The sequence below is a fragment of the Lissotriton vulgaris genome, chromosome 6 (genome assembly GCF_964263255.1).
Source record: "Lissotriton vulgaris chromosome 6, aLisVul1.2, whole genome shotgun sequence".
NCBI classification, from domain to species: domain Eukaryota; kingdom Metazoa; phylum Chordata; class Amphibia; order Caudata; family Salamandridae; genus Lissotriton; species Lissotriton vulgaris.
In genome coordinates, this window is record NC_141694.1 from 1,851,613,511 (window position 1) to 1,851,639,952 (window position 26,442).

General features: G+C 42.7%; 1 protein-coding gene across 1 annotated transcript in view; it reads left to right on the forward strand.

Moving 5' to 3' along the window:
• The window catches only part of NRBP1 (nuclear receptor binding protein 1), a 349,434-nt gene that overhangs the window by 95,207 nt on the left and 227,785 nt on the right, over window positions 1-26,442 (forward strand). Inside the window, exons 3-6 of the mRNA XM_086928169.1 lie at window positions 7,720-7,842; window positions 16,660-16,761; window positions 21,791-21,921; window positions 23,362-23,456. Of these exons, the coding sequence (XP_086784295.1) occupies window positions 7,720-7,842; window positions 16,660-16,761; window positions 21,791-21,921; window positions 23,362-23,456 (451 nt within the window). The remainder of the gene's footprint in view (window positions 1-7,719; window positions 7,843-16,659; window positions 16,762-21,790; window positions 21,922-23,361; window positions 23,457-26,442) is intronic.

The following is a 26,442-nucleotide window of genomic DNA, read 5'->3' on the forward strand; positions in this document are numbered from 1 at the left end:
CTTAAATATATGTATTGTATTATATGTATTTATAGGTTATTTGTCGCCCTATCCTGAAGAGGCCAGACTTGTTGGAAGGCCGAAATGCGAAATCGTCAACACTTTCCATATGGAGGAGCCCTTATTTTGAAATAATTTTGGAAATTAATGCCATGTGACACACTTTGAGATTTAGGTTCTGTGAGTTTTTGCGTTTAACCAGTTGTCAGACTACCTCCTTGTGCACCCCCTAGATTGAATAGGAGGGCACTCAGCCTTTGCTGTAATATTGTTTTGTAGGGTGAAGAAGAAAAAAAGTGTTTTTTTTGTTACTTTATTGATTTTTTTGTAGAAAGTGTATGTGTTCATCGTCTGTATTTATTGTATATAGGTGTGTACATAGGTGTGTATATTTGTGTATAGTGCATAAATTTGCCTTTAGAATCTTTTGTTTGTTTGAAAAAAAGAAATAAGATGAAAAAACTTTGGTTTGATTGCAATAAAATATGTAATCATGTCCCCTTGTGTTAGTGATGACGTCCATAAGGTTTAATTAATTTTGCAGTGGACTTCCGCCACAAAAATAGGAGAATTTATAGTCCCCTATTAGAAAATTTAGATCTGTTCCTCCTTTTCCCACTCCCTTCTGTTTTTGTATTGATTTGTTTGTTTGTCACACTTACGTTACCCCCAAAAATGGGCTTAGCTTTTACTTTCCTAACTGATGAATGCATACATTTCACTTGCAGACATTTACGTTTTGTTTTTACAAAATTAACATGCTACTTGTTTTTCCTTGCAAACCCCTGTACCCCAGCAAGTCTGAGAAAGAAAAGTAAAGCTCATCTTGTGACCGACTGCAAAGTGAGATGAGTTTGTAAGTCCCATTCCCCACGTTAATAAAAACGCAACAATTTATCAAACGACATAGCCTGACATTTGACCTCTGTCTTTGAAGCGCAGCAGATGTGAAAAGATAAATACAGGATTTTAATGCATCTTTACTTATTGCTGGAACTCTCGTGACCCACCAAAAATCTGGTCGGGGCCCACAGTTTGGGAAACTTTGGCCTTGTGAGTCCTAACTCTGCTCCAACACGGTGTCCTTCCATTTGCTGAACGCTTTCCAAATGAATGTCTGGCTGCTTGGTGTTCGTCACCTAAAAAAAATCCCTTTTTGAACGCCCCATCCCGTCCCACATTATTCAAACCCTCCAGAATTGGCTGATTTAAATTACAAAAAACCCTTGCATTCTACTCTGAGCATTGCCTTCATGTGAAGACCTTACTCCGTTTTATGGAAAGATGCTGCCTTCTCCAAGGGGGCTCACTTCTACCGTTACTTGTGCCTGACCCTTACCGGTGTACTGTTATCTTTGAGTCCTCGTGAAGACCGAGCTGCATTCTCACTTTTGCTTCCTGGATCCCCGATTCTGCTCTGCCGAAGGTTCACGTTAATTCTATGCAACTCAACATGAAGGCTCTATGGGCGGGGCGGCAGCTGAAAGCCAGAGTCTAGTTCGCGCTTTGTTACTGTCATCCCATTGGATGATGCGTCCACACATCATATTGGGTCAATACAATGACCTTATGCACATCTCGAATTGTTCTGCTTCTGTTCACCGCTGCTTGTACTTCTGTTTTGTGGAGACTGACACGCAACTGAATATGCTCTCTTTTAAAAGCTAGTATGAAAATTCCTAACCTTCTGCCCTTTCAAAGAGACTGGAAGTCCGTATCTTCAACTAATCCTATGTGAGAGTCTGCAGCCACTTTTACACTGATAAGTGAGCAATCGCTGAGAAGTTCGTAATGTGCATACACTGAATTCGAGTGAGAGCCCAAGTCGTTTGCAGCACTCCTGGAACGTCCGGGCAGCCATCATACCTTGCAATCTCTTGAATTTCCCCTTACCTCCCGTTGTCGGTCTGTAGTGCCATGACTCTGCAGTGTCAGATACGTTAAGTAGTGCTTAGCAAATCTGAACTAACGAGTTCTTAATAGTCGCATAAATAAATTAAAATGTGCTCTTTCCTTAGTTAAATATTAATGTCCATTGCCACATCCCCGCTCGCTTTGCCTCCACATGAAGCTCTGAGTCTCTGCTGAGGCGTCCATGAGCTTGTTAGATTTGGTTCCTTCCTCACGTTCAATCTGCTAGTGCATGGTTTACCTACCGGGGTCGTCAGTACATGCACACGTTCGCTGCCTTCTCACCAATGCTGTGAGGCATAGTTGAAATGAATCCCACTTCTGCCACAGGGCTTTTCTGCGTGTTTAACACTGCGTTTGGCTATTCTTTTAGAAAACCTATTCAATCCTATGAACATCGGCTTAAAACATTGCCTGCACAATAGTGCACTGAAGGACAACCGATTTTTTCCTTCAACTTCTTTAAAATGAATACTGCTAATTTGGGTTGTTAAAGGATACTCTGCTTGATGGTGGTCTCGGTCCATATACAGTAGGCCTGTTGAGTGGAAATACTGAAATTAAATTACTGCATATATGAAAGAAAAGTATTTAATGTAGCCCCTAGACGTACGTCTGTATTCTTTTCTGATTCTTTCCTCTTTAATCAGCTCGGCTGAACTTCAGAACTCATTTCAGGTTTAAAGATTTAGCGCCAAGAAACCTCTGGTGTTAGTGCGCTTAAGAAGTTTCACCTAACATAACATAACATAACAAAGATTTATTTTAACTAAAGTTTCCTAAACTTCCCACACGAGTATCATTTTACTCTAGAGAACAAGGGGAATGATGGGTGATGAGACATTTGTTCCCGCACGGTCATCTCTCGCAAAATAGTGTGGAAAGTGATTTTTTTTTTCCAGCTAAATTTGAGGTTTGCTGGGGGTTCTGGCTAGGACAGCATTGTGGGATCCATGCAAGCTGTACCGCACTGGGTTCCCCAGGGGTCTAGCTTTCGGGAAATTTGTGGGTTTGGTAGGTTTCTAAAGATGGCCGCTGAGCCTGGGGGCCAAAACCCAGGTCGTTTTTTGATAGGTAATTTTGAAGTCTCCACAATACGTTTAGGACCCTTGCCTGTCGCCCACACAAGTGAGGTACCATTTTTATTGTGAGTCGTGGAGGAACGCTGGGTGGTAGGAAATTTGTCAGTCCAGTGCTCCTACAACTTTCCCACACATGAACATTTTTATTTTTTTCAGCAAAATTTGTGGTTTGCAAGGGATTCTTGGTAGGGAAACTGGGACAGATCCACGCAAGCCATCCCTGCCTAGTTTTCAGAAATGGGTGGGTTTGGTAGGTTCCATAGCTGGCCGCTGCGCCTGGGGCCAATAACTCTGGCTCGGGTGATTTTCCTCCCCTTTGCAGAAATAGTTTGTTTTGTGATTGGTAATTTTGTAGTCTCCACAATTCGTTTAGGGCCCTGGCCTGTCATGGGTACTTGGCCCACCCACACATGTGAAGGAGCATTTTTATAGGGAGCCCTGGGGGAACGCTGGGTGGTAGGAAATTAGTGTCAGCCCGGTGATCCAACAACTCTCCCACACAGAAATTTGAGAAACATTATTTTATTTCAACAAAATTTGAGGTTTGCAGGGAATTCTGGGTAGGAAAACTTTGGGGATCCAGGCAAGCCATCAGAAACGTGTGGGTTTGGTATGTTTCCCTAGATGGCTGCCGACCCCGGGACCAAAAACGCAGATGTCTCCTATCTATGAGAAAACAACCTGGTTTTGCAAGAGGGACACCTGCGTTTTTGGTCCCACGCTCAGCTGCTATCTGGGAAAACCTACAATACCCACACAATTCTGAAAACTAGACATCCGCGTGAGTTCAGGGTGGTATGGCTTGCCTGGATCGGCAAATATTTTCCTACCCGAAAATCCCCTAGAAACCTCAAATTTAACTTTATATTCATCTATTGCTTTCTTTCTCATTTGACTGCTTCAGGGCATTCAGAGCTATACATTAGTTGGTTTTACAAGATAACCGAGCTGCTCTGACCTTTAGGAAAATGTTGCAATTTCACAAGAGGCTACTCTATCTCAAAGGCAGGTAGGCCTGGCCAGTCTTTTCCATTACCTGCTCCACCAGACAGGCGAGTTCGCTCAGCCCTACCTGCCTATCCGTTCTTAGCAGGATTACATTTTATAAATTTTACATAATTTGTATTCGAGGAAAGGATCAACAGCTGGCATTCATTATTTTGCCATTGGCATGAGTGTTAATTCACACCATGATTGCAGAAACTTTATTTAAATAACATGCTATTTTCAGACAAATATCTGAATTTCTACAGTTGATATTAATAGTTCTTTAAGACTATTAAAATGTTACATAATCAAATTATTCTCCTACTTCTCTCCAGGCTTGAGGTAGTGCCTGGTACAAGTCACATCACACTGGAAGAGGCTACTTATATGCATATTTTCATGGCCTGGCCGGCTAGCGCAGCTGTTGCCCGATAATTCTGTACCCACATGCTGGAAGTCAGGAGTACATGTTTTGATTGAGCAGAGGTTGTGTGCATTCTCAAAGTACTTGCGCTCCATGCAGATGTGATCATTGTGTTTATCCAGCTACTGAAGTTTGAACTTTCAGGGAAACACGACATTGGAATGCTTTTAAGTGCCTTAGATAACTAGATATTTGTTTTTTTTCTCTCATAACAGCACAGATGGGAGGAGGGTGCAGTCCTTAACCTACATGGATTTTTAGGTCTAGCTTGACAATGTGACGGTCACCTGACCTATCCAACATCCACCAGTATTACTATACAGTTCTTTGCTTCCACACACATCTATTCCTATGCTATTCACTGGGAGTTCTGAATTACCTAATACAGCACATTCTTAAACCACTTTAGTCATGGGCACTGGTGGTGTTGGGCGAAACTGAGCTAATCAAAGGCAGATTCGAGAGAGAAGCTTTGAAAGAGTAGCTAAGTAGGCTGTACCACAGGGGTTCTACTAGTTTTGGCAGAGTCCATAGGTCTCGCTTAAATGTCCTGGCATTTACTTATGTTTCTGCATTGAAGCAAGACTTATGTCCTTCGACAATGCGTGTTATGTGTACAGCTGGTTTCTTTTATACAAGAAACTTTGATTAGGCAAGGAACTTTAATTATTGTTTGTTAAAGTGGTGGCTGTATATTTTTATGCTTGAATTTAGCTCTCGTAACATAAAATGCACTCGTTTTATGTACAACCGTTTGATAAAAGAAGTGTTATTGTTTAGAATCCATGTGTGGCAATTTAATGTGGCCAAAAAATGGGGTACGTTGTAGTTTTGAAATGTAAATGGTCCCTCATGTTGCAATGGAAGCAAAATGATGCATCAAGCAGCACGTTGCGTGAAGTGACTCCTTCACTGACGTTTGCACTTACAAGGTTGTGTGGAGTGCTACTCTGTAAATTGTTTTATATTTTTTTCGGGAGAATAGCCTTCATTCTCTGCTTAGATATTTAAATGGTGAATTATTTACTGAGATTATTAGAAATGGTTTGAAATTGGCTGAAACGTATTTTCTATGTTTTAAAAACAATCTAATTCCTTTTTCTAGGACGATTATGATACCCTAATTTTGATTGTGACACTTATTGATGCTGAGAGACTAGAGAAAATGATTGGGCCTCAAGGAGTTTGTTTACAAAATCTACTGTTATATCAGGGACTGATCCTTTGAGGACCGCTGCGTGTCACTGTACATGGTTGGATCGTGGACTATTGTGTCATAGAGGTGTCGCTGCTGAATGTAGGACCTGATGGGACCAGTAGAGTTTGTTGCCACGATGAGTATCCAGAATTGAATGCAGGGTAATGCTGACCTGGGAGGATGGCGGATCCAGTGGCTGACACTTAATCACCGGGTTCCAGCTCTGCTGTTGGGTCACAGGTTGGCCTCGGTGAAATCGGAAGCCGCTTTCCATTCCGATTCCTTTAGTTACTGGGGTTTTATACAGACCGCTACATACTGCTGTAACCCATTTTGGAGTGCTTCGCATCCAGACTACTTGAAGGGAACACTCCTGATAGAAAGAGTTCAGTCAGTAGCTTGTTGGGAAAGCCGGCAAAGATATTTGATGATGCTGTCATGCCCTGAAAGCCTGGCATGCACCTTTAAGGGTTTCAAAAGGCCAGTGTTTTCAATACATTTTCCGTTCTGGTTAAGATGAAAATGCACGCTGTGTCGCTAGGTTTCCAAATTTTCTGATCTACAGTTAATGTTAAATCTCCATAGATGAGACCGTAGCAGAGCTTGAGATTGCTAGGCTATTGATAGTTGAAGTAAATCCTCCGTGGATGGCTGAATGTATGAGGCGAGCTGTCTGAAAGTGAAGCTGTTGCACACCAGTGTTTTTTAGCAAGACCGGTTATTATACCTCACCAGCCAGCTGGTGCTGTCTGCGTCGTCTTTAAGGCTCTCGGTTTTATGGATATTTTATGTTTAACATTTTAATCTATATTTATCCAAATATATAAGTTGGCCTTATTAGCATTTGTCCATTTTTATTGTGATTTGAGGCTAAATGAAGTTGTGAAATAGTATATTTTCACTTTTATTCAACAGATAAACACGCATTCATACTTTATCTGTCGTGTTTTAGCACTTAAGCAGCCAAACATAATAAAACAGTGCACCTGCAAATAAATATCAGCACTATACTAGAACTATATGTTGCCATATGCCCGTATTTCAGGAAATCTCATTTTGTGTTTTTGACCTCCCCATGCTTTCTGCTCCGCGTATGGCCTGGAATTCACGAAAGACTGCATGGAGTCCCTCACAAGAAGCCACATTTCCTTTCTTTTTCCACTTTTAAAAATAACTACAGAGAGGATACGCGTTGCTCTCCGTTTGCAGTTATCTGTAAAAACAGAAAAATGAGACCATTGACATAAGAAATCATCTGTGCATAGGAATTTGTGAAATTCTGTGGCAAAATGTGGTTCATAAACTGTTGCAGATTTTCTTTGAAAGCATTTCCCTAATTTAGTCATTCAAGGTCCATGTGGACTGCTATTCTTTGTTAAACATGGAATGTAATATTCTAATCTGCCAGCCCTGATAGTAGCATTGGTGTCTTTACCAGGTTATGTTCCCTCTATCGCTTTTGACGTTCATGGAGATAAACTGGGAGGAGTGTACGACATTATCCATCACTGCCAGATGTTCATACTCTAGCTGTCCCCTATTACGTTAACCCTGCTAAAGATAACTTTCTTAATTTCCAGAGTCTTTTTTTTAGATATTTCTTACTGGACCTTATGTTAAGTAGGAAATGTAAGAAAAATGAATTTAAAAAATAAGAAGCAAATTATTCGACCTTTCAGTGTGCTCAGTATCTGATATGGAATATTTAGCAGTTCTTCAGAATGATGCTAGTGTATTTGCCTCTCAACAGTGGCCCCTTGTCTTATTATATTGCACATTTGAGTTGTGAAGTAAACAGTTTTCTTTAAGTGTCTTTTATGAATATTTTCAAGACATACTGGTAAAGTTGCTCTTTTTTTTCTACTGAAATTCTCTTGTACTTGTACACTTGTGTCTGCTGCGTGAATCTTCATTTGCCATCATTGGCAAGTGATTTAATTTGGTTTCCATAGAGCATCTTCTTTCCAGGCATTACTTATTTCTCCATGTTTCTGCACTATGCAAGAATATAATTTTTGCTTCGGTCTTGAGCGTGCGATGGTTGGAAGCACAGAGAAGTTGCTTGTGTGACCTACCATGGCATATGTGAGGCTCATGTCTGGTCCCTTCTCTTTCAGGTAAACCAGCGCAATGTTCCAGGCATCGACAGCGCCTACTTGGCTATGGACACGGAGGAGGGAGTGGAGGTGGTTTGGAACGAGGTCCAGTTCTCAGAGCGCAAGAACTTCAAGATGCAGGAGGTGGGTGATTGAAAGCCCATGATTTTGCTGTGACTGCGTGTGGGAAATGACTCCAAGCTGGATACTGTTGAGAGGATTTAGGCTGTCCATAAAACAATGGTTTTCAAAGTACTGGCTTGTTTGTTCTATAAATACATGGCAAGTAAGATTTTGAAGATTTTTCCACAAGACCTTGACACACCAGTCAGCTTAATTTTTACATCAGCATGAAAGGCAAAGCGAACAGTTTGTCCATATTTATGAGCAGTCCCTGCTCATAAAGATAGACAAAGATCCAAACCAGGATAAATATTACCACAGTGACAATGGACATGAGAATTGATAACCAATTTGTTGCTAGTCTTCCAGAGCCCAGGATGGCTGCATACTCGTCAGAAAGATGCTGGAGCCAATCTCTTGAATAGCATAGGCCTGGCGGGTGTCTGATGTTCAGCTTGAACGGGTCTTGCTTCAGCAGAATGTCTACCAAGCAAAGTTCATACTTTGTACAGTTTTTTTGGGGGGGCGGGGGGGGGGGGGGGGTTGACCATATCATTCCTTGTGATGTCTATTGCTCACTTAATATCTGGCCTACATATTTTATTTGTAGTATGATAAATAAATCCTCGAACTGAGAGGGAGCCAGATTTAGATAGCACTGTGTGGCGCTTTATTTGGTTGATTAAACAGTTTTTTAGGTCTCGCCTTTCCCATTCGTAAGGAATGTCGATAGTCGAGAATTTTAGGAGGCAAAAAAGTTCTTAAACCATTGGGCGGATTTCAAACAGTTCACATGAACACAAGCACGCGCCTTTCCCCACATGAAAGCCATTAGCCTCCCTCCCACAGGCTTCCCCAGCGTGCGCAGTGCGCGCTGGACTCAATTCTCCTCCCCCCCCCAATTGCTTTCACTTTCACAGCCACTTCAAAGGTATCCTTTCCCGGCCGCTTTTTTTTTTTCTTTCGGCAATGTTCTTGTTATTTTATTCCACCCAGTTCTCACATTTCTCCTCCCTCCCTCCCCACAGCAATGCCAAGAGCTTTTTATTATTTTGCCTTTTCCACTTAACTCGGCGGTGGCGCGGCATGCTACTCAAACCCGGCTCTGCTGTGCATGCAAATTGTATGTAATGCTTTGATAGTTTGTCGTTGAGCCTTCATTATATTTCTGCGGCTCCCAGCCACTCTGATGTTCAACCTCCTGGACTACGCACACCGGCCTTAACATCTGCATAATGTGCCCTTGATTGTTACGGTAGGACATTCTTGTGTCCTTTCTTAATAGTGACTGATAGCTAATAACCACCAGGCTCTACTATGCTGCCTGTTCCCCCGCTGATGTTAAACACTGCAAACTGCCCTTGCTCTCAAGACAAGTTCAGAGTTTGCTCTTTCACGGTGAATACCGTCTCTGCGCATTCTACAGACTCTCGGGTCCTCTTTGTCACTCCAATCTGATCTCATCCAACAAAACCTCTCTCTAGCTCTTATCTCTGTTCCCTCTTGCTCGTACCTCTCATTTCCATTCTCTCTCTCTCTCTCCCCCCCCTCTAGCTTTTACCCCTCTGTCTCTTACCCTTCCCTCATCTCTGTTCCCTTTAGCTCATATCCCTCTCATCCGTCTAGCTCTTACCTCTCTCTCCCTCTCATCTCCGTTTCCTTTAGCTCATATCTCTCTTTTCCCTTCTGTCTCTCTCATCTCTCTTCCCTCTCTTATCTCTCTCTCTATCTTTTCCCTTCTCTCTTCCCCTCTGACTCTTACCTCTTCCTCTCTCTTCTCGCTCGCCCCCCCACCCCCCCAAAATCCGAAGCTCTTCAGCTGTTATGCGGTCGAGACGTTATGATTGTTTGTCCCATATGACCGACGGGGAGTCACACCTGAGATCAAGTCCTTGTGTTGGGTAGCTCACAGGGCCTGCTGGAGACTGCTGCATTACCATGTGACTCCGCAGCCCCCTCCACCCCACCCCCCACCCCATTACATTCTTGCCTAGAGACCACAGTGTAACAATTGCATTTAGCAAATGCCCCTCTGCTGGGGAAGACATCACAGCCACTACAAAAGACATACAATTTTCCGCAATTCGTTTGCATCCACCCGCAGGCTGTATCCAGTTTCATTATTACGAATACTGATTTGAATCTGGTTGAGCAATGTTGCTCAAAATAATTTAAGGAGCGTTATGCAAATCTTCTAGAAAATTCTACTGAAGGTAGCATCGTGTGAGCAATCCAAAAATAATTTACTGCTCCCCTTAGGGTTTTCGGTCGAATTTAAGGTGTATAACCTTTTTTTCTTCTCAAAATCGCCGCTCGGCTCAAGGTTTGAGGGGGAAAAATAGCTATTTGCACGCATCTATTCTGCCTTATTTTTCTTGTCTTTTCTTGCCTTCCGCTTCCCCACTCCATCCATCCCCCCCACTCCATCCTTCCATCCCCTTTCCATCCTTCCATCCCCTATCCATCCTTCCATCCTTCCATCCCCCATCCATCCTTCCATCCCCCATCCATCCTTCCATCCCCCATCCATCCTTCAATCCCCCATCCATCCATCAATCCCCCACTCCATCCATCCATCCCCCTCACTCCATCCATCCATCCCCCTCACTCCATCCATCCATCCCCGCATAGCATATCCAAACAAAATATAGCAAAACAAAGCATAACACAACCCAGCATAACACAACACAGCACAACAAAACACAGCACAACAAAACACAGCACAACAAAACACAGCACAACAAAACACAGCACAACAAAACACAGCACAACAAAACACAGCACAACAAAACACAGCACAACAAAACACAGCACAACAAAACACAGCACAACAAAACACAGCACAGCAAAACACAGCACAGCAAAACACAGCACAGCACAGCAAAACACAGCAAAACACAGCACAGCAAAACACAGCACAGCAAAACACAGCACAGCAAAACACAGCACAGCAAAACACAGCACAGCAAAACACAGCACAGCAAAACACAGCACAGCAAAACACAGCACAGCAAAACACAGCACAGCAAAACACAGCACAGCAAAACACAGCACAGCAAAACACAGCACAGCAAAACACAGCACAGCAAAACACAGCACAGCAAAACACAGCACAGCAAAACACAGCACAGCAAAACACAGCACAGCAAAACACAGCACAGCAAAACACAGCACAGCAAAACACAGCACAGCAAAACACAGCACAGCAAAACTAAACGTAGCATAACCAAACACAACATAACATAGCATAACCAAACACAACATAACATAGCATAACCAAACACAACATCACATAGCATGACCAAACAACACATCACATAGCATGACCAAACAACACATCACATAGCATGACCAAACACAACATCACATAGCATAACCAAACACAACATCACATAGCATAACCAAACAACACATCACATAGCATGACCAAACAACACATCACATAGCATGACCAAACAACACATCACATAGCATGACCAAACAACACATCACATAGCATGACCAAACAACACATCACATAGCATGACCAAACAACACATCACATAGCATGACCAAACACAACATCACATAGCATAACCAAACACAACATCACATAGCATAACCAAACATAGCATAACCAAACACAACACGATGGTTGGTTGGACATTGAGTGCAGTTAGGTGTTTAAACCAAGTTTGAGTGGTAGAGATCTTCGCGGGAGGTGAGATCAGAAGGAACTCTGTTTTCAGAGCATTGAGTTTGAGATGATTATCGGCAAGCCAGGATTGGGTGCTTCTGATCGTTGAGTTCAGGAGTACAATGTCTTTGGGGGATTGTAATTTGAGATATAGTTGGGTGTCATCGGCGTACATGTGAAAGAGTACATTGGATGCTTGTAACAAGGTGGTGAGAGGTTCCATAACTAGGTTGAACAAAGTTGGGGATAGGGAGGATCCTTGGGGGACGCCTAACGATACAGGTATTGGCGAGGACATCAGGTTGTTGCACTTGAATTTCTGCGACCTGTTGTGTAGAAAGGAAGTGAACCACTTGAGAACAGTCCCAGATAGACCCATTCTTGTGTTTAAAAGTTCGAGTAAATTCTCATGTTTAACGGTGTCGATTGCTGAGGAGAGATAAAGAAGGATGAGGAGGCAGGTATCATTTTGATCTAGGATTTGAAGGGCGTCGTCAATTATGTGAGTCATAGCAGTTTCTGTACTGTCCTGCTCGGAAGCCTGATTGATGAGTTGAGGAGATCAAACTGATCAATGTGTTTAGTCAATTGTAGTTGTGCGCATTTTTCCAGGAGTTTGGCGAGAGTGGGAATATTGGTAATGGGACGGTAGTTGTTTAGATCAGATGGGTCGGCTGTAGGTTCCTTTAGTAAAGGTGTGACTTGTCCAACTTTGAGGGAGTCGGGGATGGTTCCTTGTTGGAGTGAGCTGTTGATAATTTTAGACCAAAGTGGAAGGAGCAACGGGGTGAAGTCTTTGACAGCGTTAGCAGGGAGGGGGTCCGTGAGGTGATTGGATGGTTTCAAGGTGCTGAGCAGTTTGCCAATTTCTTCTTCAGAATAGGTGTCAAAGGATGACCATGTAGCATTGTTTTTTGGTTCAGTGGGTGCTATGCAGTGGGGTTTGGAGTAAAGGCTTGCGTCAATGAGGAGATCACTCTTTATGTTGTCAGTTTTTTGGATAAAGAAAGCAGCGAAGTCTTCACAGGAGGGTGCTTCGCGCACAGTGCTGGGTAGTTGGGGTTGTTCCTTAGATTGTGTTCTGATTAGCTCAAACAGTTTTCTCGGACGGTTTTTTGCTTGGTCGAGCTGGAGGCTGAAGAAGGCTGATTTCACTTCTGTTCTTTGATTTTTGTCACAATAAAATACACTGAACATAATCTTCACAAAAGTTATTTACAAAACTTTAAGCTATTGCCGTTATAAATTACAAAAACGTTTTAAAGTATTATTGATAAAAAATTAAAAACCATGGTTATTTGTAATATCAATACATGTAAGTCACGTAAATACAACACATATTGCATTACAAATGCTATAGGTGTCACATTTGCGAAAGTTATAACTATTGGCATTGTAAATGACAAAGCTATTAATTTCGTTACTTTCAAAAACAAAACAAAACCTGAATTAAAAAAATTCATTTACAATACCAATAGCTCAAACTTTCCTAATGCGAGACCTATTGCATTGTAAATGCTTGTTCCAATGAGTACTTGAAGTATACTAATACAGGCTGCCCAAGCACTGGTTAATCCTAACCTGAGGAAACAGCTGGTTGTTTTAGTGAATGTGTGAAAGCTATCAAATGAAGACCATGGACAATCAATCAAAATATTTCTATGATTGTGATATTAATCTGAGGTTGATTATCGTCGTTTTTTAAGAGTTAGCATCATTTTCCAAGTATAACTTTGGTAGAAGTCCATTATGTAGAAAACTGTGCCCTCTTCCTACAGGTCATATTTTGGTCTGCATTACATGTGTAAACATGTAGGTTTAACCTGCTTCTATATACATTAGAAAATCGGTTGCTTTTACAGCAGCAAAGGATTAAAACTGCTTGCTGCAGTCAATAATACTTTGGATTTCTGTGATCTAAGATGTGGACCAATCGTCATTGACACTGCATCAAACATCTATCTTATAGGAAATGCCTCAGGATGTTCTTCAGGTAGCTCACGCGAAGCCATTATTCCTCTCCGTAGTGCACTTCTGGTTGTCCTCTGTGCCAATAGACCAAGGTCTTATGAACACTGCTTTTTATAAATAAACATATCAACCGACCAACTATGAAGTTACTAGTGTACCAGGCACACAATTCAAAGCAAATTGCATATATTTGAGGTATTCCAAAACACTGGGACTGCATTGCCTCTTTTTTGAGCATATTATGGTAAAATCTGTGTAATTGAAAGATTCTTGCCCAGCTGCTCGTTAAGCCTTAAGACAGTTTGCCCTTCATCAGTTTCTAGAGTTCTGTCTCCAGCCTGTATAGTTACAGACTGGTTAAGCAGGTCTGAACCCAGACTAAAAGATCCTGGAGAGCAAATTACAAGGTACGCAACCTTAATTGATCCATCACACATTCTTTTAACAGATTTTACAATGAGGGTAAGTTTTCATCTAAGCATTATTAAGCAATTTTGTTACTTGTTTTTCCCCTGGAGAGTTTAATTCGGTTTGTCTTTTAATGTGTATCCTATGTTGAACCAAGACTCTGAAACTAGATGGCTTAAGAGTGGTGGCATATTTCATCAACCTCCACATTTACTCTTTAGTATCCTTTCCATCAGTTAACCCCCCCCAAAAAAAGTACGTGACGACATAACAAAATATAATTTTTTAAGTTCTATTTTACGGGGTAAAAGTATTGTAACTCATGAGCTGTAACGGCCATCTAGCTTTGCTCCACTTTAGCATGTATAGAGAATAACATTTTTAACCGTTTCCTAGGCAAAGCCCCGCGTGCACTCTTTGGAGAACATTTGATGTGGTGGTCGAAGAATGAGCCATACTACCTATTTACCTGCATTTTTTATGACAAATTATAACAGTTTTCTAATTGTAATCTATATTGCCTTTTCAATATGTATTTTATCAGTGATGATAGTACTAAACTGGACCCTTCCAACCTTCCTATAAATGACAACCCACAAATGTCTTGGCTTCCTGGTAAGAGTATTAGTCTAGCCTCTTGCATGGGTGAACCAATTCCCAGTACGCTGTAGCTGCACAGATCTGTGCATACAGTGCAGTATGTCGCGGTAAGAGCATAAGTGCTGAAAAACGACTTCCAGACTTTTTCATAAATAGTCTAACACTCCTTTACGCATGGTATACATTTTAAGCCCTTGCCTCCTAGGGTGTCTTAACATGCGTTTGCTGGTTAATTTCTTCAGTGGCTCTCCATGCCTTGTACAAACATTGGAGATGCACTACACTTAACATTTGTGGCTTTTGCCATGACTTGTAGGTCATTTTGGGTTCCCATTTTTGATGGATGTTTCTGTATGTGAGTGAAGGGGATAATGAATAAGTTGTAGGCAGTAGGGACCTTCCTCATTCTCCTCATCCCACTTCTCAGCTAGAATATTTTACTCTAGTCCAATTAATTGAGATCTCCTAGGAAATGTTTGTGGGAGTGAAGTTCAGTCCGATCCGATGTCTGAAACTGTACCATACCACCCTGAAAATAATGTGCTGGTTATTGCTGGGATCCGTCTCATTAGCTCTAATAAATGTATTATGTAGGCATCTCATGGCACACACGATTGCTCTGGCATAAATCTGAAATTGTAAGTCCTACTAGTCACAGATGCATCCCAGATTTCTCACAGAGAAAGGGTACTTAAATATTCAATGATGCTATTTACACCGAAATTGGAGGGACTTGGTGTATATTTTAGTTTTATTTTACAATTATGCACGTCCTAGATCGAAATGACATTGGAAAATTTAAGTGAAAAGGGCAGGATGATAAAAAGAAAAGCTAGCATTGAGCTAGTTGCATGATTCTTATTCATGCCACTGTTTGGGCATGACCTGAAATCGAAAAGATTGTTCATCGCCAGCGCATTACTATGTTATCTCGTCATTTGTGAGTAGAGTTTCTTAAGAGTTAGAAACCCTCAAATGAAATTTTTATCCCAATGAGTTTGGTAACATGGCTGTATTTGATATTTGTCACAGTGAATAAAAGTTTTTGACTTTGCCCTAGCAGAGCTACAGCAACTGTGCGCCATTAAAATTTAAGTGGATATCGATCGAGCTGGATATCGATCGAGCTGGATATCGATCGGTCGAGCTGGATATCGATCGGTCGAGCTGGATATCGATCGGTCGAGCTGGATATCGATCGGTCGAGCTGGATATCGATCGGTCGAGCTGGATATCGATCGGTCGAGCTGGATATCGGTCGGTCGAGCTGGATATCGGTCGGTCGAGCTGGATATCGGTCGGTCGAGCTGGATGTCGGTCGAGCTGGATGTCGGTCGAGCTGGATATCGGTCGGTCGAGCTGGAGATCGGTCGGTCGAGCTGGAGATCGGTCGGTCGAGCTGGAGATCGGTCGGTCGAGCTGGAGATCGGTCGGTCGAGCTGGAGATCGGTCGGTCGAGCTGGAGATCGGTCGGTCGAGCTGGAGATCGGTCGGTCGAGCTGGAGATCGGTCGGTCGAGCTGGAGATCGATGGGTCGATCGAGCTGGAGATCGATGGGTCGATCGAGCTGGAGATCGGTCGGTCGAGCTGGAGATCGATGGGTCGATCGAGCTGGAGATCGATGGGTCGATCGAGCTGGATATCGGTCGATCGAGCTGGAGATCGATGGGTCGATCGAGCTAGATGCACTACATTAATTTTGTAAATGTGACTATTGTGTTATATGCACTCATCTGTAGTTGAGCAGAGTCTTGCAATTCCTCTGAACATCATTGGAACGTTTTTAAAGCAATGCTGCTTTAGTACATTGAAAAGCTAAAAGTGCTGGACAGTTTATCAGAAGTATTATCAGGCCATATAGCTGCTTAGAAGTCATATTTGTTATTCAGCCTCCTTGTATGAAAGCGATTTCCTTGAATAAATTAATCCAGGAATTGGTTGCGAAGGTTCCAAAGTTTTGCTACAGTTCATTTCTTGTCAGTATGCCGAAGATGTTTTTTCTTTTCACCTCCAGTTGAATGGTTCTGAGGATACTTTAACTGTAGAGTCAGTGTTACATGCAGTACACTCAAGGAGGGTAAGGGGTGTCTGGGTAGTTTGAGAGGTAGTTGCTTTGTGTCAGCCATTCAAACCATATCCGTAATCTCATTCTTTCATGATGTTGTTTCCACCACTTTTTATAGGAGAAGGTGAGAGCGGTGTTTGACAATCTCATCCAACTGGAGCACCTCAATATTGTTAAATTTCACAAGTATTGGGCAGACGTGAAAGAAAACAAGGCCAGGGTAAGAGACCAATTTGGTCACTGTGTGACTATTTTTTTTCAATGATGTTTAACTACTTGTGCACTTTTCTGAGCTCAGTCCTAATGTGTTACCCTTCAACCCATGACGGCTAGGAAACAAACTGGGATTAGATACCCCACTATGCCTAGCCTTAAACTTTGACTAATCCGTCAGAGTACTATGAACGCCTTTATTAGTAGAGTCCTGCCTTGTCGTGGAAACTGATCTCTTCTTGGTATCAAGTTTAATCTGAGTTTCTGGTGTTGCATTTAAATTCCTGGATTTTGAGGATGTTTGTGGGTGTGAGTACTAGTAACCAAAGGGCATCACGTCCTGCCACTAATCAATCCTGATAGTGACCATACCTGCTGGGTCTAATGCACTAAACTAGTCAGAGCCTACCTTTTGGACTAAATTAAAGATAGCAAAAACCATCCTCATCTGTACACTTACGCTGCAACAACCTAGAGGTGTGGTCAGCCTTGTGGAGTTGTACGCCTCCTGAATAGCTAATATTCCTACATGCCCACGAAAAACAGTGCCTTGGGCAGGGAGAGGCTTTGTCCTCGAATTGGAGACCAGTTCCTTTGTCCAGCAACGCTGGTGAAGCCTTTGAGGCTCACCGCCGTGATAGTTACATTCATTAGACCTCTTTATTTCTGACCTCTGGGAGTAGCACACACTCCTTAGCATGAGGTCAGATCACTGTCCCGGCGGCAAACCCTCGAAAAAGCCCGGAAAGGCACGAGAACACTGGTTTAACTTGGTGGGCACTGTCTAAAGTGCCACTTGGGTACATGCTGGTTAAACCTCAACACCACCATTGTGTCGGGGTTTAAAAAGTGTGGTGCTTGACACCGTACCACAAAAGAAATCGACCGTTCCATTATTGAGCTGGAGGTCTAGGGTTGTTAAGTGTCCAGCCCATGTTCTCCTATGGAGGGTCAGTCACTTGCTGTACAATTACGTAAAAATTGCGACAACAGGGCAATATATGCTTGCATATGTATTTCCACACGTATAACATAATGCACCCGTCCTCCTGGGCTATAAAAGGCCTGTCTTAGGGGTGACTGACATATATTAAATGCAGTGAGGTGACCCAGTCACACATGGTGTATGCAGGTTTCAACTCCAACAGGCAAGCTGTTCGTGCAGGATTGACACGACAGGCCTGCAGCCTTTGCTTCCACTCTGTTCACTCTAGGTGACACAAAGTGCTGCAGCCCTGGGGCCCCATTTACATACCTGCCCTGGTTACACTGGTACCATATACTAGGGTCTTACAGGGGTGTAAAAGTACTTGCCCTATAAGTGTACCAGTTCAAATGTACGTTTAAGGGAAAGTGTACTGGTCCTGGGGTCTTGTTGGCAGGCCTAGCACACTTTCAGATAAATTACCACAGCATCTAGCAGCAAAAAGTCTGGGATGACCATCCACAAAGGGCACTTTACAACAGGGGCACCTTCTTCTTAGGCCTCCAAATAATTTTTTCCATCTAAGGTATCCAGGCCAAATTTGTATCCCATTTTCCAAACATCCTAGGGATACGAAAGGTACCCCGGGTTTGTGGATTACCCTAGAGAACAGAGAAAATAGCCAAAATATTACTTAAAAAAAAAAAAAACGGGGGAGGGGGAAATACTTAACTGCCGTGCAAGGACATGCATTTTCTTTATGATATTAGCATTAAAAAAATGTTTGCTGTGGTAGTATCACCATCTTTTTATCATATAGGATCTAGCAGAGCTGTATAAGAAAGTAATTTTTTAGCCAGTATATGTATTTTCTAAACAGTCAATTTTTCCGAATTCTTTGTGGTTTCAGCCTACTTCAAGTGTGTGGTGCGAACAGGTGTGCAATGCATGGAGTGATCCCAGAAAGCTATATATTTATGAAAATTATAAAAAAAAATCTGAACTCTGCACTGGGTCTTTTGTGCAGATCATTGAATGTTTTCCTAAATAAACTATTTTTTTTAAAAGAAAAATAAGTAACTTAGGAAAAATAGCAATTGTTGAAATTTTTCTTAAATGTTTGTCACAACGGACGATGTACAGAAGCAATATATTTTTACATAGTCAGCCCCTTCTGGTCAAAGATATAATGGGTTTGTAGGTTTTCAAAAAACACATGCAACCTGGTGCCAACAACTGAGCTGCAGCTTAAATATGTTTTTTGTGTGCAGAAGATGCAGCGATTCATATGGCAAAATATAATGAATGAAAAATGGGTATGAAGGAAGTTATGTATTTCTGAAATGTGCCCAAGATACTGAGTTAAGGAACAGTGGATGTTTATTTGTACACCTCTGAACTTGTACTGCCCTGGGATTCGGAGTGCATTTTACAAAATGTTTGTTGAACATTAGCTTATGGTTGGAAGCCAAAAATGCAGAGAAATCTAACTGATAATAACAAATTTTCTTGTGTGTGTGTGGGCCTAGCGGCTGCAGCACAAACCACCCCAAAACGTGACCTGGAGCTATGACCTTTCCCCCATCAAAATGAAATCATTTATTTTTTATTTTTATGTGGTTAGTTGTGGATTTTTGACTCAGCCGCCACCCAGAGAAACCTATCAAACCCAGACATTTTTGAAAAACTGAAGCAGAGGGCTGCCCAGGGTGGTCTATCTTGCCTAGATCCCCTTACCATTTCTGACACATGGAGCCCTTCAAACCTCAAGCTTTGGCAAAAATAATCACATTTTCTCTACATTTCTGTGAGAATTCTAAAATCTGTGGGTTTCCACAAATTCCCCTCCGTCAGTGTTCCCACACCTGATAAACTCTATCCCACTTTTGTGCATGAGCCTAGTGCCTGCCAAATTAATGGCTCAAACGAGGGCTGATACCCCAAAAGGAGTGTGGGCGCTGACGTCGGAGTCCTGTTTATATTCAATCGAGAGATTATGCTTTAGGGATAGGTTAGATCTATGCCATCTAAATACTGCTACTACCCTAGGGTTTGAAATCACGACGTCCCTGAGTCGTAGTCCACTTAGGTTAAATAAACAACAGATTGCATCTGTTATGCAGGGTTTCTTTTTTAAACCAGAAAAAAGTTCTTTAGTTGACGAGCTCGACTTAGAAAAGGTTACATTAGGTGTGTTTTTCAACAAATGTGTTATTGGTGAGAGTTAACCGACTTACGAAATAATTTCTGTTACACTGGTGGTGCTGTTAAGCAGTTGTACTCAATATTCTTTGCCTCATAAAGGTACAGCCATGACGAGGAGACCCAATGCTGCACATCACCCGTGTAATTTCGGCATAACCTTAAACACTTCCATTTATAACACTTTTCAGCACACCGAAAACATGATGCAATGCAACTAATGTCACCACGGACACCAGGCTCTTACTTGACTGTTACTGTGCGAAGTATAACCCAAGTGCCTGCTATCTGTACAAAACCCAGCAAAGGAACTAAAACAATGTAGACGAGCAGCAACTCTTTTAGCTATCACCGAAAGGACGGTCATCTTTCATTCCAGATGTATGTATAAAAGTCCCACTCACTACTCTTTATAAAAGCACTGAACGTGACCTAATTAAGTTTCCAGCCAGCTTCAAGGACTTCTAATTAACTATACAATAAAACTAAAAAAAAAAATCCAAGATTAACTAACCAAAGGAAGATTCGCCCGACTTACCTGCATCTGAATCAGCCAAAAATAGAAGCATGCAGTCAACTTTCTACACGAAACACAAGAACAGATCACGGAAGAGACGTTTCTCTGTTACGACCACAGCGCGTTGCACTTGGGCGTATTACGTGCCTCGGTGATGACCTCATCCGAACTACACCCACATATCATCACAGCTTCGCCTGGAATTCCATTTCTAATTAAAAAAAATGCAGGAACCAAGTTTGTGTTGGCGGTTCTCATACAGCTCTTCGGTAAATACCACGCCGAGCTTTTGATGTTTAAAACAAGCACGCGAGTGGTGTGCGCGCGCCACAGCGAGCCATCTGTTTTGAATTATTGCGCATGCGTCTGGGCACGATAATTCGAATCAGATGGCGCCCGTGCGGGTAACCGCAAGCATTAGACCGCGGGCGGACCAAGGCGGGCCATGCACCCGCCTTTGCCAAAGTACTTGCTATCTTTCTTAAAGAGATGCACGCAAATGCCAATAGCCTGTGGCCAAAATAAAAACACACACACAAGCGTGTTGTCAGATTTTTGAAGCCCTTACATAAAGCCTCGCAGAGCAGCGTATGCGCGCTGGATCAGACTCCACCTAAAAAAATCAGACTGGAGGTGTGGGACGCTCTTTCCTCTTGCCTTGAGTTTAATTTCTGAAAAGAAAATACTTCTGATGTTTTAATGACTTGTTGATTTCCTCCACACTATATGAAGGTAGAGCAGAGGATATCAGCTGGTCTTCCTCTTCAGTTATACGGTTAATGGGCAAAAGTTTCAAGAAAATACTTGTTAACTTATTCAGTAAAATTCTCTTCTTCACTTGGTCTTTCGTCTGGCGGTGGAGTACATGTGGGAGAGTTGAAGCCAGTTTTTGAAATGCCTCTTACTGTGCGAAGGCATTCTCACCATGTTTGTTTGGGGGTTATTTTTATGTGGATGGACACTTGTATTGTTTTTGTTTTTGCAATTGTACCTTGCTTGGCGTGGGGGATGCGTAAGCAGTGTATAGCTCTTGGGATCATTGATTGACTTAATGGTTGCTGTGGAGTTTTGCTGTGTTCAGAACATCCTAGATGCATATTCACACATTTCTACTGTTGCTTCTGTTGGTCTGCATTGGGTTTTTGAGAAGCATGACTTTTTTTTAGAATAAAGTGTTACTATATGTATTCTTAGATGTAATTGTTTCATTTTGAAAAGGGTCATGGAATCGTTGGAGAAAATAATTTGGAGGATTTCTACTGACATGGCAGTTAAAAAAAAAAAAAAAAAAGTTCTGGAGCGGACATTTATTAGGATGTAAGAGTGTATACTGTTGGTAAGAAGGCTTTGTTTGGTAGTATGAGCTTAGTGGTGATGGTCTTTCCCTTTCAGGTTATCTTCATCACAGAGTACATGTCATCTGGTAGTTTGAAACAGTTCTTGAAGAAGACTAAGAAGAACCACAAAACCATGAATGAAAAGGCTTGGAAACGATGGTGTACGCAAATCCTTTCTGCTCTTAGGTAACTCACATTATCACAAACTGTGACAAACTACTCCTGTATTTGGCCTTGGGGGTTTCTGTCCCTCTGTCAAAGGCTTTCTCCCTTCTACCTTTTTTACTCTTTTCGCCCTTACCTCTCCCTACAGCATACATGCCACCTTTTTACACCCTTATTTTCCACTGGTTCTCCATGGCTTGTGTTTTTCAACCAACCACGAATCCTTTCTGCTCTTTACCCTGTTTCCTCATTACTTTCTAGCCTCATCTTCACCCAGCAGCCTATTCCTATGCAATATTCTGCTTCACTATACACGTCAATATGCACCAGCCTTTGCCACCCAATCTCTGCCTTCGCTGACCAGTCCTTGGGCTCAGTTTAGCTCCTTCCCTTCACAATTCATTTACCATCCCACTGCCTGTCTGTTTGCCTTCCGATCCTGTTCGACATTCCATTTCTGCCACAATCCTTTGCCCAGTTATAGCTCTGTTCTAATTCTCCCTCAACAAAGCCCCATTCCGACCCTTCTATAGAATTACTCATAATTCTGCCCTCCCCCTGCCGCCTAAGCTTTTATGTCTGCCAAAAGAGATGTCCCTTGTGCCTTGGACAACTGGTTGTAAGCCAATAAAGTTCTTAGACCTACATTGAGAGAATGTCCCATGGTACTAATCTGAAAATGATGCCCCATCTTGTTGTATGACCAATTTTCGATAATCATAAAATATAATTCTTTCCATGTTATTTTATAAAGTTTAAACAGCGGAGGACAAATTCAAGTAACCTGTAGATTACTTGGCAAGCGGGTAGAATGTTGATGACACTTTATAACCTGTAGGTCGTTTTGTATCCCTTTCCAGTAACACTAATGTCGCTAGATCTTTTGCTTGTATTTCAGATAGTTTAATTTTATTGTGATGCACTGCCACTTTTCTTTAGATTGATTTTGCTCTGTGTCTACTTTAAAACCTTTAACTGTCATTGTACAGCCCATTGCCAAAATTATTTAGTAGCATTTGTGTGTGTATACATTATAATGAATAGCCTGCTTATTGTTTTCATGTTGTATCCAGATTGATTATGCCACCTCCCAGACAACCGATTTCAGGATCTAAATCAACATGGTTTGGATTTAAAATGTAAGCTGTTGAACCTAATGCTCTTTTCCAGACCACGTATTAAGGAAAATATCGGTCCAGTTTGTTTGATTACATGTAGGATCAGAACTGGCTCTTGTGCTCCATTGACATTTAGAGGAGCAGTCATTTCAGGCTACAGATTTCACACTCTTTAAGAAGTAACATGTCTTTAAGGTGTCGTATTACGTTACATGTGCCATCTTCATCCACTTGATGTTTTGGAGTACAAAAGAGTCCGATCCTACTTTATGTATATTGCGGAAGCTTGATGTAGGGGGTGAGGTGGCAACTGCTTGTGCTTATCTTCTCTATTGATTTACAGCTACCTGCATTCCTGTGACCCTCCGATCATCCATGGCAACTTGACGTGCGACACAATCTTCATCCAGCACAATGGGCTTATCAAAATTGGTTCAGGTAAGGAACAGCAAACTGTGACGCTGCAGCCCCTTTCCTCCAATTTGAGCAGGTGTTCTGCATCTGTGCAGTGGCCTAGCAAGTCAAATTAAACTAAGAACTTCTTCTAGCGTTCTTCTCATCTGGGTGACTTGAATGTTTTTCCACACAGTAGCTCTCTATAGTTTGGTATAGTAAGAAGTGTGGCAATGTAGTGCAAGGGTAAACATTTATTGTAAAACTTCAGGTATGGTGGTAATTTCACTGCTTTTGCAACAGTTGTGTAAATGTTAGTTTGTGTTGAGATATGCGTGTATTTTAGCTGGCAATCAAGCTTTTGTGTGATAGAAAGCAGCGCATACCATGTGCAGTAGCAGACTCTAGAGCAGTGCTTACTAGCACACTAAGATTACAGGGTACCTGCGCTGGCTACTCCCTCTTAACTAATTTTAGTGTTGGTGCTTAGTGCAATAAACTGAAGGTTTCTTACTTTGCTAGCAGAATAAAGAATCTGCTAATAGAATTCTTACCAAACTATGCTTTGTAACACTATTTTTCTCAGATCGGTAATACTAGTTATTCCCTGTATCCTTTGACTTAGTTCATTTCATGCTGAAGTTTCTCTGCATGAATGAGTGAAGTCGTTCGACGTGATTTTGTTTTTAATTTGTGTATTGAATATTCACATATGAGAGGTTCAGTTTACACTTTTCCTTTGATTTATTTAATCACGACTTGTTTCAAAAGTAGTATATTCTCCATAGAAGAAGCTCTTTTCTTAAATATTTCTGTATCTGCTGCCCGGTAGTTGTCCCCATCTCTCGTTCCAATTAGGTAACATTGGAATTTATGGAAGTACTCACTCGCTGTCCACCCTCTGGCTATCCCCACTTACAGCCTGGTGCAAAGGGGATTTCAAATGTTTTGGTGCATACATTAATGCATCAAATGTTCTTTATTTTAGGCACACTTGGCTTCTGGCAGCTTTCCAGTGCCAGATAGTCGGCCCTCCCATTGTCCTTGCCTCCTAACTATTCAGAAGGATTCCTTCCACCATAAAAGCTTACCCTAGTTTAATCCTGTGAGAAGTTGGCCTGATATATGATGCTCACTAGTTATAGTGATCACCTTGTATCAGTCCAAACAACCCTTATGGTGATTGGTTGTAAGTCAACCTTATAGACCAGCTATCCTAGTGGTAGCATGGACGAAGCAGTCTTAGGCTAAACTCTTTTGGCATGTGAAGCCAGCTGTTTTACCACACATAACCCCTTGAATACCAAGTGAAAGGTCACCACACAAGTTGTTATGAAAATAAACAAGTATTTATTAACTAACATACACCTCTGAACTCTTTATGAGGTCAGAGGGCTAAGCACATGACAATCTCTTAGGAAAAATACGTTCAACTTGCACAATTTACAATGGTGCCCTAGGGGCACGACAAACCATATACTAAGTAAGTGGAATGTGAAAGTCGATAATAGGAATGGAGCTGTCCAGAGGCTGTAGGATCGCTGGGACCACGCTATACTAACTCTAGGTAGGTAATAGGAGGCCCACGGAACGCGTGTGCAGAGTGTGAATTCACACGCGAGATGCGTAACAGTGTCTATGGACAGTACAGTTCAAGAAAAAGGTGAGTACGGACAATCCTGACTAGGTAGAACTAAAACGAATGTGGAACTTGACACTAGGAGAGTCAAGCTACCCTTGATCACCAAAATGCTCGTGTTACCTCACCCACGGGCTGCGGGGGCATAGGTGCCAAGTCGTGTCGGGTTCCGGCGTTGAAGTCTATGGAGCCTGGAGAAAAAGATGCTGCAGGCGGTCAGGAGGAAGATGTCCTGTGTGATCCAAGGGTGGATCAGTGAAGAGAAGAACCTGAAAGCAGAGGGGACAATGTTCAAAGTCACTAGCCAGTGACTGGAGTGGAACCAGATGTCGTCGTCGCGATCAGGTGAGGGTGGACGCTTGTCTCTGCAGCCACGTGGACCAGGTGGTGTCTTCGACGGCCAGGATGGAGGCACGTGCTGTCCCACGCAGGCTCGCTGTGTCGGCTTCGGAGTCAACAGGCCTTGGCAAAGACAACCCACGCGGTGAGTGGAAACGGCGTCTGGAGTGGGCCAGGGGGGTCCGTGGTGCTCCTCTTAGAAGGGAGCAAGGGCCAGTCTGGAGCAACCAGACCAGCAGTGAAGATTTCGGAGTTAGTCGTCTAGGAGGTCACTAGCCAGCCGGCAAGTGACCAGACAACACGTTGAGCAGCAAACAGGCAGAAGGGCCCAACGCAGATCTCGTGGATGCTGGAGGGCTGGTCTTCGGTGCAGGAGCTGCTCGGGGTCGGGGCTTCTCAGTCCCCAAGCACTTGGACGAGGATGCCTCTGAAGTCGTGCTGGAGCGAAGTGCTGCTTCTCTCAAGATGGCCGGTCCCACGTGTCTCGTCGCTCCCACGGATCTCACTGTGCTGCAGATGTAGGTAGAGGTCGGAGAGGTCTGGGGATCCGGTTCTCGTCGGGCTCAGAAGTCTGGATCCTTGCAGGAAGACGACAAAGGGAAGCCGCTGGACGCTGATGGTGCCTGCTTGTGCAGGCTGGACACTCCTTGCCCTCAAGGGAGATTTCTTCAGTCTTCTGTGGAGCAGAACGTCGAAGTCCAGAGTTTATTCTTGTAAAGTTGTTCAGGATAATCTAATTGGAATGGGACCAGCTCCTACCTTTATCCGGCTAAAGGGGGCTGTACTACGACTAGGTCCCTCCTCTGGGTGGGACCAGGAAGGGGGGTGGTTACACCACCTATCCTTTGTCCGGTCTTGCGCCAGCTCTGGGGCTGGAGTGCCCCAGGAACTGGTTTAGACCGGAGTATGCACAGGGACACCTTGTGTGCCCCAGGCATGTCTCATTCCTTTCAGCCCTGTCCTACCTAATACACAAAATCCTGTCTGGGGTGGTGCTAGCACCTCCCAAGGCAGGAAACCCTTTGTCCAAGCCTCCCTCGCCGGAAGGACTCC